At 42.7% G+C, this 14,492-nt stretch overlaps 1 protein-coding gene across 1 annotated transcript in view; it reads left to right on the top strand.

Moving 5' to 3' along the window:
* Positions 1–14,492, top strand: part of RYR3 (ryanodine receptor 3) — a 366,040-nt gene that overhangs the window by 46,463 nt on the left and 305,085 nt on the right. The window contains exons 4-5 of the mRNA XM_073799899.1: positions 10,294–10,368; positions 12,672–12,750. Of these exons, the coding sequence (XP_073656000.1) occupies positions 10,294–10,368; positions 12,672–12,750 (154 nt within the window). The remainder of the gene's footprint in view (positions 1–10,293; positions 10,369–12,671; positions 12,751–14,492) is intronic.

The following is a 14,492-nucleotide window of genomic DNA, read 5'->3' as shown; positions in this document are numbered from 1 at the left end:
AAAACAAATCTGGCTGACAGGGTCCTTTTATTTAGAGAATGAACTTGGCAATGTCAGATTCTTAGAAATTTGTTAGTCAGCTATAGGAGAAAGGGGGAAATTTAATTCAGAGAAGAAAATATTGCTTCACCTCTTTCAAAGGTCATCAATCTAAATGTCTTTAATACCCTGACAAATATGTCCTGTCAATTTGCTCCTTTAAAAGATACCATAATAGGAAATATGTTCGAGCTGCCATCCTGGCTGTCTGGTTTCCCTGTGGTGTCTACCTGCAAAGAGAAGCACAGGTGCAACTAGAATGACCCCGGGCTCAATTTGGAGGCGTCCCAATGGCCACCATTTTTCCCCTCAATGGAGAATGCTTATCCTCCTGTTTCAGAATCAGCATTTGTAAAATCCCAGCCCGAGTGGGAACCTCCAAAAGTCATTTAATTTGTTCCCCAAACATCGTGGGTTGGGATGGGAACACGGTTGCATGTGTCCACCATTCTCAAAGAGCCGAGACCTTTATTTTTAAAGACTTGAAAGGCAGGAGATTCCTCAGTTGCCTTTAGTCGTGCATTCAGGGCTCAAATCTGCACCATCCACAGGCTCTTCCTTCTCATGACTTGAAGTGCTCACAGGAAATAATGAACTGGGGGTCATAACAACAGCTCCTCTGCGATCCCTAAGTCATCTGAGCCATCTCTCTGATTTTCCTCACGCCTTCGGCCACATCTGTGCAAAAGAGAAGACGTGTAGGCACTTTCCTGGAAGAAAATACCTCCTTGCAGTGCAGGTTCTTGTTACAGATAAGGCTTATGACCCAGAGCTTACGTTTTCTCACATAAGGCTCTGGCCTTTCATCCTTTTGTCCTGAACTACTTCCATGTGGCTATGAAATTAATGACTTGAACAAAAATGAGATTGCCAAAATGTTCTCACCCAGGAAGGAGAATTCTAGGTGCTTCCAGGAGGTTGGGTTGGCTGAATTCAATGAATGATAAACTATGGAAATGGTAAATTTGGCATTCCGTGCTCGATGGTCGGGGGATGGATTGTTTGGGTTTTGCCTGTGTTTTCTCTATTTAAGAAGTGAAAGAAAGAAAAGAGACTAGCCTGCCTTTGTGCACAGCTTTTTGATCACTCTGTTCTTGGGCCCTGGGATATGCAGTGATGGTGAGCGAGCAGTATTGAGGGCATGGGAGGTCGGGCTCCTTGAGTCACGGCCACCCTGCTGACCTTGCTGGGAGGTCAAGTTCTGCCACAGGCCCTCTGCAGACCAGCTTTAACCTTTTCTCTTTGGGGTTGTACTGTGCCTGCAGCTTGTGAATCGTGGGTCCGTCTTGTCAGTAGGGCAACTGGGCAGACTGTCGTGATCACTGAACGTGGGGAAGTGGGCTATCAGACGTGCACTTCCTCTTTTCTGAACTTCATTAAAATTCTATTTCATGACTTCGGTTTTTAACAGTATCCCAAGAGACCCATGAAGGATGCTAAGAATGTGTCCTCCTTTCGTGTGTGTTTACCTTAAGGGCCTGCACTGTTGTGGTCGAGTTGGCCCAGACTCACTTGAAGTGTTTCTTATAGAGGAAACCTCGTTAGGGGACTCCATCCTGCTACTGTTGCTTTCTGTACAGCCAATGGCTCAGAAATCTTTGACTAAGAGTTTTAGATCCATATTAATCCTCCTTTTATAAGTGAAAAATCAAGGTGTCAAATTGTAAGAATGATACCTTAGACTTCTTAGAGTGTCTTTATATCCCAAAGTGGGGAACCAAAAGCTGGACTTGGCAATTACCTAGCTGAAGAGTAGGGTATCTGATCCAGAGAAGGTGGTGAAGAAAAGAGTTTAGTTTCCTGTATTGGGTTTTTCAGGATTTCACACATAGTGAGGGAGTTAGGATGGCTAGAAAGCGCTTATGGAATTGCTATTGTCTAATTCCCTGACTCTGACTCCAAATCACCGGTCATACTAATCTGTACATGTGCCTTCCCACCCCTGGACTTTGTAAATTCCAGTATGCTACTTTAACTGTCATTAAAGAGGGAAAATTATCTCTGTTCCCAGGAATTTCCAATCCAAGACCTGGTTGGAAAGTGCCCCAGCAGTCGTGCCATTTGAGCTGGGGAGTCCCATCTGTCCCACTGATTATGCGGTTCTGTCAACCCCTCCTAGAACAGTGGGGTGCTTGAGCGGAGTCTTGGGAATTTGGCCAGAACGGTGTGATGGCTTGTAGCAGTTGGGGGAGGTAGACCTGGAATCTGATGGCTGGTGGGGGCAGCCTTGGGAAGCACGGAGTAGTGTAGAAACCATGTCTCTAGGGACAAGGGTGGGATCCAAGGTGAAGGATCCACTAAGGGCTGTCAGAAGAGCCAGGATGTTTGAGATCCAAGTGAGAGTGACTCCCTGGGCAAGAGCTTTTCCCTGTGGAGTCTGGGGTAGGCCTGAGGGAACTCAGGGGAGGACAGAGGTGTCTTGGATAAAGCCTGCCTCTCTGGGCTTTCTATCCAACACCAGGGTAGGGCTAGACTCTGGAATCACTGCCTAACTGCAAGCATGCTAGGTATGCCTTGCCAGCCACCTTTCAGACAGGTGAAGTCATTTACAGAGGATTCTGGCAAATAAATCACACCTCGAGCAACTGAAGTTTTAACGAAGAGACAGAACACTTTTGTAGCCCTCCATTGTTTTAAACACATGCAGCACGGTGTTGCATCCCGGGCACACGGACGTTTTACTGAAATGGTCACGTGGTAGTAGTGCTAAAGAAAAATTTGGAAAAGGAAAGTCCAGTGGTTCTGCAACCACCCAAATGGCTATTTCATTTTTATAGGTTTCCTTATCATTCTTTCATATATATATATATATAATATATATATATATATATATATATAAAATAGTAGAAGGCATTTTGCATTCTGCCTTTTTCACAATGGTCTATCATAACCATTTTCTGTGTTTCCAGTAGCCTCTGTAAATTGTCTCCTTTCATGGTTGCAGGGTAGAACATCCTGAAGAAGCCCCGTGTTTTACTAGACAATATTTTTCTTTTGGATAGTCAAGTCCTTTCCGGGTTCTTTGTTTGCCCCATTATGACGCTCTTTTCACAACAGTGTGCAAACGTTTTGCTTTTTTTGAATTACTCCCAGAAGTAGGATTACTACAGCAAAGTTTACTGACTCCTTTATGGCTCTTTTTATATACTACCATCTTGCTTTTCAAAAGAGTTGTATTCAGTGCCACCTTACAGGGTAGCACCAGCTAAATGGCGACGCTGATGACATTAAGGCTTTTTCCCCATTTTTGAAAATTTAGTTGATGAAAAATGATACATCAAAGTTGCTTTGTCATTCCTTTCATTACTAGAAGAGATAAAATCTCTGCCATATGTTTTAATGTTATTCCTGATATGAATCATTTATTCATATCCTTTGCCCATTTCTTTATTTGATGATTTTTTCTTACATTTCAATGAGATGTTAATCCTTTTGTCAAAGTGATACAAAGAATTCCTGTAGTCTATTAAATGTCGACGTTTCCATTGTTCTGAAGTTGAGAAATCTTGGGAAAATCCTGTCTTTTTATTTCCTTTGAATTTATCTGTTGCTTCAGAGCATAGATAAGTATTAGCTCTGTAAAAGAATGTGGACTGTTTATTACATGCTAGTTGTCTTAGAGTTTAATTTTAAAATAAATTATTTAACTCTGTTACCCATCCATAATCTATCTTTTACATTTCCTGTAGATCTTACGGAATACTTTTCTATTTTGCTCTCCACGTATCAAACAAAGGGACATTTGCTTAATAATCCTGCCTTCCCCGCATTGTACTAAGAATCTGCTTTATCATATGCTGCATTTCAGATTTGTTTATGGGCTGTCTGTATTGTGCTACGTTCTTCCTTTGAACCATTACCAGAATGAATGAATGAATTTTGCTTTGTAACATTTTCTGAAACTTGGTTCCTTTTCAGAATTAATTTCTTAATGTTTATGCTTGCAGATTAACTGTAGAGTGATCTTGTTGAATGCCTAAATACCCTACTGGAATTTTCATTAAAAGTACATTAAGACTGTAAGTTAAATTTAGGAGACTGAGCATTAACAAATACTAGTATTTTCATTCTGTAACAAAGTACACATTTCCATTTCACCAAATCAAATTTTGTTTTATAGAGCAAAAGTTTGTGGTTTCATTTTGAAGGTTTAGCTCAACATTTAGGTAAATTCCTAAAATTTTTAATATCTTGTAGCAATTATGAATAGAAACTTCTGTTACGTTTTCTAACTGAAAATACTAGGTTACTTGTTTTTGCTTCTGCTATTAAGTGTTACTGCTTTTTACCTGTATGGCAGCATTGTTTTTTTTTTTTTTTTGTGGTACGTGGGCCTCTCGCTGTTGTGGCCTCTCCCGCTGTGGAGCACAGGCTCCAGACGCGCAGGCTCAGCGCCCATGGCTCACGGGCCCAGCCGCTCCGCGGCATGTGGGATCCTCCTGGACCGGGGCACGAACCCGTGTCCCCTGCATCGGCAGGCGGACTCTCAACCACTACGCCACCAGGGGACCCAGCAGCATTGTTATTAGTTGTCGCTTGTGTCAAAGGAAACCTCCTGGGCGATGTAAAGGGTCTCCAGCGTGTTGGAGGAAACATTGCTCTGTGACCTTCTAGCAAGGCTCCTTTCTTTCTCTGATAGCCTGAAAGAGTGGGAGGGAAGGGAGTGGGGGAGGAAAAGAAAATGAAAGTACACACAGGAAGTGATGTCGTGCCCTGCAAGCCCTCCAGGAAGGTAGCCCCCCAAGCTTTCACAGCTTATGTTAGATCCACACGGAGTCTTTCCAGATCCTGGGACCCCCAAAGTGGAACCTGGGGTTCCAGATTATAAAAGAGGTGGCTTAGAGATCTGACAGTCTTGAAACATTTATGTATGGCTGGAGAGAAGCAGAGTTCCCCTCTCCTTTGTTGCCATATTGGGATTATCTTACTGGGTGACAGTGTCCTCTGGGAACCTCCTAAAGAAATGTTAGTGACAGAATCACTTTTGAAATTACAGACGAGATGATTGAATTAATGATCTAGTGGAACATTTTTCCTCAGGACGTGGCATCAGGGTGCTTTTGCTGGCTTCACCCCCTGCTGCACTCCCATCCCACGAGGTGGTACCATCTATCCTCATTCTGCCAATGATGATAGCCAAGGTCACTCCCAGCAGGGACAGGACTGCCATCCCAATAAAGTCTCACAGTCTTGAGGTCTGGATCCCGCTTGGGAACAGACCCGTGAAGTCTTCTATGTAGCATATCACCTCCTGGAATGTTATCTAGAATTAGCATCAAATAGTGAAAAGAGTTGGTAGCATCTGTCGTTAGACCCAAGTTGAAATCCAAGCTCGCTGCTTACAAGCTGACCATAGGAAAGCTTCTCTTTTTCCATTTGTATAAGGCAGACAAAAGGACTGTCTCATCCAATTATTATTCATTTGTTCGGGAAATAGGAAGATGAAATATGAAAATGAGTGCCTCGTGTTTGTCAGGCCCTGGTAAAAGTGATGTTGATGTGGCAGAGAACACACCAAAGACTCATGGAGCTTATGTCCTAGGGGGAGGGAGGGAGGGGAGATACATGTCAAAAACAATATATCAGCTAATAAATGCCATGAGAAATAATAAAGCAGAAAAAATGTGATCACGTAAGGGGGATTGTTCTTTTAGAAGAGATGATCAGAGAAGACTTCTCTAATAAGATATCTGAACACAGAGATGAATAAGGATGGAAATGAGCCATGAGAATATTGAAGGAAGAGCATTCCGGGCAGAGAGAAGCATATGTGCAAAGGCCCTGTAGTAGGAGATTGCTTGTCTGAAGAATAGAGGCAGGGCCATGGGGCTGGAGCAGAGGGAGTGGTGGAGACCCTCCTGCTGGCAGGTGATGAGGTCAGATAGGTGGAGGGAACCAGATCGAGTAGGGAGGGATCGCAACAGCAGGCCAAATCCAGCCTGTGCTTGTGTATGTACAGCCCTCTAGGTAAAAATGGCTTTTAATTTTTGAAAAAGTTGTTTAAAAAAGAAGACTCCATGACATATGTGTCCTGCAAAGCCCCAGTTATTTACTGTCTGGTCTTTTATAGGGAAAATTTGCCAATTCCTGATGCAGGGCCTTAGAAGCCATGGTGAGGACGTCCATATTTCTAAGTGTGAAAGGAAGCCATTGGGAGGGTTCTGAGCAAGACAATTAACGTGAGGTGATTGACAGTCTTAAACAGATGGCTCTGACTGCTGTGTTAGCTCAGACTGTAAACGGGGCGGGTGCAGCAGGGAGCATAGTTAGGAGGTGTTATAGTCAGGGTGAGACAGGCCAATAGGTTGGACCAGACTGGTAGCAGTGGGACACTGAATAGTCGGATAGAGAATACATTTTGAAGGTGGCACCGAAGGTGCTTTGGATGGACTGTGGAGTGAGAGAGGGAGGATGGAGTAAAGGATGACACCAAGATTTTTGGTCTACCTCCTCTCCTGAGGTTGTCCTGGAAACTGAATGAGAGAATGATCTTTTCTGTCCTTAGGGTTTGATGCCTTCAGTTCTTTTACCATTCTGTAGTCAGGGTTACCTTCCTAAGGGACAGTTTTGATTGTGACATTCTCCACATAGCACAGGGAGATCGGCTGGGTGCTTTGTGACCGCCTGGAGGGGTGGGATAGGGAGGGTGGGAGGGAGGGAGACGCAAGAGGGAGGAGATATGGGGATATATGTGTATGTATAGCTGATTCACTTTGTTATAAAGCAGAAACTAACACACCATTGTAAAGCAATTATACTCCAATAAAGATGTTAAAAAAAGAAAGAAAGAAAAAGAAAACAAAACATTTACATGATTAAAAAAAAAAACAACCTCTACCAGTGTCCCATTAGCTGTGGAACGGTCAGGTGTGGCCCTCCCTAAACTGACAGGCCTGTGCCTGCGTCCTAACTCATTTCCAGCTGTTCCCTTTCATCAAACCCAACGCTAACCAGTGAATCGTCCACCAGTCCCGTGTACTTCATACTCCCACCTCCAGAGCTTTGCCTATATGGGTTCCTCTTTTTTTTTTTAAATTATCATTACACATCAACAGTCCTACTAGAATGTTACTGTCTACCTTTTTGATAAAGCAATTCCTTAACACCCTCGTTACCCTCCTGGTCTGTTCCAATGCTGTTTGTCTTCACCTCTTTGAACAGGGATGTCATTTCTATTTGTAACATGGTTTTTTTATACACAAGCTTTGTCTCCTGCCAGAATACAGAGAGGGAGACAATAGAGGATCTGGTTAAATCCCTTGTCTTTGTTAAATCCCAGCTTTGCCCTTGGAACCTGTATGACTTTGAGCAACTTACTTTACTTCTTGCAGCCTCGGTTGGTGCTTCCATAAAATGGAGGTAATTCCATGGTTACTTCGCAGCACTCATTAAGAGATAGAATGAGATGATTCCCGTGCAGCACTTAGTGTAGTTATGTGCCTGCCATGTGGTTAGAGCTCATTTAATTCCAACTGTATCAATTTACCTTCATTAAGGAGCTGAGGAAGTATCTTTCTATCCTATTCTTCCTGGTGCTGTGTACCCTGGTTTTGTACACAGTAGGCAAATGAATATATTGTAAAAAGTGCAGTGAAATGAGTCAGGTTTGGGAATTAACTCTGAGTTCAGTTCCCACCACCATCACCACCACATCCAGCTGTGTGACTTGTGGCAAGATCCTTTCCTCTCTGAGTTTCAAATTCCTCACGTTCCAAGTGGATGAAATGATTCCTACCTTGAAAAGTGAGGAGGATGAACTATGATGGATGTAAAGCACCTGCGGCATGGTGTGTGCCAATGATAGCTCTCACCAGGATGGCGATTATCAAAGCTTCTGCAGAGGGCTTCCCTGGTGGTGCGGTGGTTGAGAGTCCGCCTGCCGATGCAGGGGACACGGGTTCGTGCCCCGGTCCGGGAAGATCCCACATGCCGCAGGGCGGCTGGGCCCGTGAGCCATGGCCGCTGAGCCTGCGCGTCCGGAGCCTGTGCTCCACAATGGGAGAGGCCACTACAGTGAGAGGTCCGCGTACCACAAAAAAAAAAGCTTCTGCAGAAAAAGCTCTGTTACCTTTCTGGCACGGAAGCTCCATCATTCCTTAAAGCACTGGTCCTCAAAATGTGGTTTCTGGACCGGCAGCATAATCAATGTCATTTTCCCTGGAACTTATTAGAAATGCAAGCTCTCAGGTTCCACCCCGAGCCTAGTAAAGCAGACACTGTGGAGTGGGGTCCAGCAGCCCGTGTATTAACAAGCTGATGTGCACACGCATCTGAGATCTTAGTGGAGGGAAGAGTTGGCATGGGTCGTTCCCTTCAATCCCAGAGGGGTAGTTAAGTCACTCTGCTTTTCTGTTGGCATCATAATTGAGGACATGAGAGCCAGGAGATGTTTCCAGCATTGCCAAAGAAGGATAGCACAGGACCCTTAGTGTCACTTTGGGGGTCAGCAACTCCTGACTCTTTACCTACGATTACTCACAGAGTTGACAGGAACAAAGAAGAATTGGAGGAAGGTGTGACCCTTGGTTAACAATGGGAAGTATAGTTTAGTGAGTAGTTCAGTTTGAGGCACAGGACTAGTCTGGGAGCATAAACCCACAACATAAGCCATCGTGAGCTATTAATTAACTTGTAATATTACAACTGTCAGTGAGCCTGACAAGATAATGAAAATTCTTTAGTGTGACTGATTTTAATGTAAGCTGTTGACACATTCGTAAATACAGCAACTAAAGTTAGTTCAGATGGTTTCAAGAAATTCAGAAATATTGTGAAGAACATTTAATCCTTCCGTAGTATTAAGGTGTAGAGAGCGTTTAAATATCTCTATAGCTGTGGGAGAAAAAGCACAGCCACATTTATATATAGTTACCGGCTTTTTTTTTTTTTTTAACATGATACCACATTTATCTTTTTCCTTTTCTTTAGGCTCCTTGTATGACATGAAAAATCATCTCTTTGACAGGGTGATTCTGTTAATCCAAATAGAGTTGAAATAGAATTACTTCAGGCCTTACCATCTAGACCTCTGCCTTCTCTCCACCACCAGCTTCCCCTTCATCACCCGTGGCCCTGATGAGGGGTCGACACAGGAGAGAAGCAGACCCTCGAACCAGCCCTTGGGCTTGCTGCTGTGTAGTTCTAATACATGATGCATAAGAGGTGCCCTTGGCATATGGAAGGAAAATGTTAGAATTTCTGTTTGTGACTCATTTTAATCTCAGGCTTTGAACTCTCTTTTTGTCCACCTTTGGGGATGGTGGTCTATGCGCAAATATTTCTTCCTAAAAGGGGTGTGTGATCAAAAAAATGTGACTTGTCTCTGAGGGCAGGTTAACACGACAGGGAGAGATTTGGGTAAAAGGTTGAAAATGTTGATGCCAAAACATTCTAGAATTTTCTGTAGATTTCAGTTTTCCATGTTACCTTTTCACCTATAACTGGAAACATAATAGCCTTGTCTCCTATCATGTGCTATTCAGTTCAGATCACGGGGTGCCAATCAGATAAGGGGAAAAGTAAGAAGCAGACACCGGTGGCTTTACGTTGGGCTGTCTCTTCCTCTTGGGCCTCTCCCGCTGCTTGGGCTGCCCTTGAGTGAACAGCCAGAGTGGAGCTGCCTGGTGGGGCACAGAAAGGGCACCTAGACGGACCCTTAACTAGCGGATCTATTCTCGCATCACTGGTTGCCCTTTTAAAGCCCTGGACTTCAGAGCCATCTCTCGTTGCTGCAATGTGGGTACATAGGACCCATTTAAGTGAGTGGGCAGGAGGCAAAAGTGCCTTGAAGAGGAAAGACCACAAGGCACAGACTGTGACCATATGCCTGCCCCCAAGCTGCCTTTTTGTCGCTAGGCTGTAGTTACATCACATGTGTTTCTCTCTCTCACTCTGAACGCTTCTGAGAAGTTTCAAAGGAAGGTAAGCAGTAACGATCTAATTTACGTGCTTCTCTAGTAGAACGGCTCTGGGTTTCCGCTGATCCCAGGCAGGGGCTGTTTTCAAGAAGAAGCCCCACACACGCTCTCCCAGGGATGTTGCATGGCTGTGGTCACCAGTCTCCGCCCCGCCCCCCTCCGCCCCGCCCCCACCCCCCGCCTGTAGGCTGGCCACTCGCTTCTAGAATGAATTCCTTGGGAGCTTCTCCATGGGTCTTTTCTTTGTAGTCTGTCTTCCAAGAATTCTTGTGCTTCTTTGCCATCAGAGAGGCCGTGCCTGGCCGGTGCTGACATTTCTTGCCCTCCTTCCCCACAGGCTGCACAAGGGGGTGGCCACAGGACCCTGCTGTACGGCCACGCGATTCTCCTGCGGCACTCCTTCAGCGGAATGGTAAGCATCTCTGGATCCGCTTTCACCATTCAAGGAGGAGGGGAAAGATGAGGAGGGAAGAAAGGGCAGGAAACCAGCAAGTGTCTAGATCAGGTTAAGTAATCAGCGGGAATCATTTGAAATGGAAGTAACTATAGCACGTTACTGTCTTAGCGTTTCCTTCCTGGAACTTACCTCACTGAGCACTTATATATTTGTGTTTGTTTAATGTCTGACCACCTTCCTCCCCACTCCAGAGAAGGACCGTGTCTTGTTTTAAATTTATTTAACTAAACCTACCTGGACCGAGTGCAGTGCCTGGATATACTAGATGCTCAGTAAATATCTGTTGAATGGATGATCAAATAAACCGTGGAATAACTGATGACTTGCACATATGACGTATACGAGCATAACCAGTGTAGGAGAAAAAGCAATCAAATGGATTTTTTGTGAAATTTCTCCTCTTTTACTAGCGAAAGGAAATAGGATGGTATCTGGTGCCTTTAGTCCTGGAAGAATTTGAAGGTATTATGTTAATCCAGAGGTGGGAGACAGACAATGAGCAAAGCAGTCACAGGAAGCAGGTCAGGCTTTGATCTATTCAGGGATCTAGAACCAGAATTAACTGAAATGGCGATTACTCACTATAACTTGAAAATTTTTTCAAGTTTTAAATAAATATAATTTGTTAAACACAGATACTGCAGTTCTTTTGCAGGGAGTGTTAAGAGGAATATCATGATCTCGATCAAGTATAATATGTACCAACTCTAATAACCTTTACCCCCAGTTCCTACATGTATCATTCTCCCTCGCTATCAGTATAAGGAAGATTTCTTTCTCTAGCCCTAGTGGAAAACTGTGACATGAATTCAAGACTTTATTTTCACACATTTCATACCTGCAGCAGCTGCAAAGTTTGTCTCAAAGCTTGAACTATCAAATTGGCAGCGAGAGCAGCAGCTGCCTCTTAAATGATTTATTTATTGCAGCATTTTTTTTTTTTCCTGAGCACTGGTAAGAAGTTGACCTTTTCAGCCTGAACATTCATCTGTGATAATCCCTCGTGCCAAAGGAGAAATAACAAAAGTGACCAAATCGAAGGTTATCTGAGCAGGAGATGGGGACAGAGAGTGGGGAAACTTTTGCACCCTGACACTCTCTAGAATTGAGAGGTGATCATTCATCTTTAAGCATCTGGTCCTTATCCATAGGGTAAATAAAACCCTAATACCTCTCTTTTTCTACCTAAATAGAATAAACAAAAGCTCAAAAAGCACGCTTCTGGCTTTGAAAACTCAGGCTAGCATTGTGCTAGAGAGAGGAAGGTTTACATTATTCATCCTTAGGTTGGTTGCCCCTCACTCCCAAGAAATACCACTCATGGTTAACATGAACTCTATCCTGGCCAGTTCCTTTTAGGAGCAGCATTGAGCATGCAGCCTGTGAAGATGACTGTATAATACAGTGATTCTCCATTTTCCTGTTGCAGTGAACTAGAAGTATAACTCAGCAAGTTTGTGCCAAGTGCATATCCGCCTCCCAGTCTAATTCTAAGACCACCCACTGTGCCTGTCAATAAAAGGAGGCAGGGAACAGGCTGTGTACTTTTTTCCTTTATTAAGTTATTTTTTAAAATAATTTTTAACTTTTACATGCACATGTATTTTTATCATCAGAAAAAAAAAACATAGGCGTTATTTGAGAAGTTCTAAAGCTCATAGAAAATTTGAAAAACAGAAAATAAATAGAAATGGGGGCATCGTTGCGGTCGCTCCCACTGTCCAAAGACAACTTGTTATCAATTTGGTGTAATTCCCTTTAGCCTGGGTGCTAGGCATTTAAGTTTTGCATACGTGGCAACTATATAAGTACACTATTTTGTGTATATTCCATATTGTTACACTCTTGAAAAATATGCTTCATGGTAACATAATATTCCATAAAATAAAGTACCAAAGTTTATCAACCTTTCCATTATTGTTGGCCATTTATGTTCTGTTTATATTGTTCCCAGTTTAAAAGTTTCTCAGAGTATCTTTGAACAAAAGCATATTTAATATTTCAGCCTTTTTCTATTTCAAAACTTATTCCTCATAGTCCTATGAGTTAAATCACTGGGTCATCAGGTAAGAACATCTTTGAGGTTTTAAATATTTTACAAAAATATGTCCCAGAAGCACTGTAGCAATGAACAAGATAAACAGGCCCTTTTCATAGTAGCTCAATGTTGAAATTGACAACTGGAAGCCAACTAGTGGTGAGATGCCAAGATTTGACAGAAGAGTATGACTTCACTAGCATCTACTCTTGTTCCACAGTATCTAACGTGTTTGACTACATCAAGATCCCAGACAGATAAACTTGCCTTTGATGTAGGTCTACGGGAACATGCCACAGGTAAGTCAACATACCTAGGTCTGCTGCTCAGTGGGGTCTTGGGCTAAGGGCTTTTGAGAAGGGTACTGAATGCTACTCATTTGGGATTCCAAACCAAAGTGGTCAGTATCAACCTGGTCTGATAAAACTTTGGAGAATTTAAAAAAAGAATGTGTAATGAAAACATAGGAACTAAGAATGAGGGCAAGCATAATGTTTTAACCACAGTCTGCCAGAGTCTCAAAGAAAAACAATTTTTAGGGTTAGGAACCAAAAGTAAGTAGAGAAGTTATTCCTGAAAGAAACCAATGGTAATGAATAATCGCTAAAAAACAAAGATAGCATAATAAGTGTTTACATAATGAAGTATAGTGTTGAGATCAGAGAAGTAGTTCTGGGACTTCCCTGGCAGTCCAGTTGTTAAGACCTCGACTTCCAGTGCAGGGGGTACAGTTCGATCCCTGGTTGGGGAGCTAAGATCCCATATGCCTCGTGACCAAAAAACCAAAACAGAAGCAATATGGTAACAAATTCGATAAAGATTTTTAAAATGGTCCACATTAAAAAAAAAATCTTTAAAAAGAGTAGTCCCATTTTATTCTGCAGTGAACCAGCTATTTTTAAAGCAGTGTTTCCCAAATGTTAGTCAATGACATCCACCATCGCGGTGTTTGCCATTCCTGTACATCACTTTTATTATTATTTATATTTTTCTTTACATTTACTTACTTTGTACTTATAATTTTATAATAAGACTAAACTAAAATCATTGGTATAAGTAGAAAACTGGTATTGCTTGCCTTAAAAATAAATATAGAGAAAAGAAAACCATGTCACTAAATAATTGAAGAGGTGTTGGCAAATATTAGAAAAGTGTTCATGATATACGAGCTCCGAAGTGAAAACTTTCTGGTAGAATCAGAAGGCTTAAAAGTAATAAAAGAAATTTCTCACTATATGATTCAATGTTGTTTAATTGCCCTCCACCGCCAGTGCTATACCTCATATACCATCATATAGTTTGGGGAACACTGGCTGTTTTTTTTTTTTAGTTCAGTCGAAAATAATGACAGTCAAGTGATGGATCCTAAGAAAGGTGGTGACCAGGAAGATGCAGGTTCTCTCTGGACACCAGAAATGAAGAACAGAGGGCTAAGATAATTGTCAACAAATATTTCTAGTTATAGTATCAAAGAAGGGGCTGACTTGCTGTGGGTTATTCCAAAGACCAGTGGAGCAATGGATAGAAGTTGAAAAGAGGCCCATTTCGTCTCAAAGAAGGAAACCATTTTGTAATATCTGCAAGTATCCAGTAGAGGAACAGCTGGCCTCGGGAAGGAGGATGTTCCCTGTGGCTGGAAGTATTCATGGGCAATCTATCTGCCAAGGGCATTACATACATAATTTCTGCTCTATTTAGAGGTTGGGCTTATGGACCAATCAGGATTCTTGGTTGCAAACAGCAGAAACTAATTCCATTAACTCAAGCAGAATGAGAGTTTACTGGAAGGATATTGTGTAGACCTGCTCTGAAGCTGAGCCCCAGCCTTAGAAAATGGGCAGAAACAAAGGCAAGGGAAGAGCAAACAGCCTAGGTCACACTGCAGGAAGAGTCTCAAAGTCTCAGTCTTTAATATCATGACATTTTCCCCCAAATAGGAAGAGAGTTCCATTGTTGGGTAGTCAAACAAGGACAAAGTCCATATGGTCTTGCTGAAACTACGTCCATTCATAAGGGGATGATCCAGATTGTCTGATTTTAC

The sequence above is a fragment of the Tursiops truncatus genome, chromosome 2 (genome assembly GCF_011762595.2).
Source record: "Tursiops truncatus isolate mTurTru1 chromosome 2, mTurTru1.mat.Y, whole genome shotgun sequence".
NCBI classification, from domain to species: domain Eukaryota; kingdom Metazoa; phylum Chordata; class Mammalia; order Artiodactyla; family Delphinidae; genus Tursiops; species Tursiops truncatus.
This window is presented reverse-complemented; position numbering and strand designations above follow the sequence as displayed.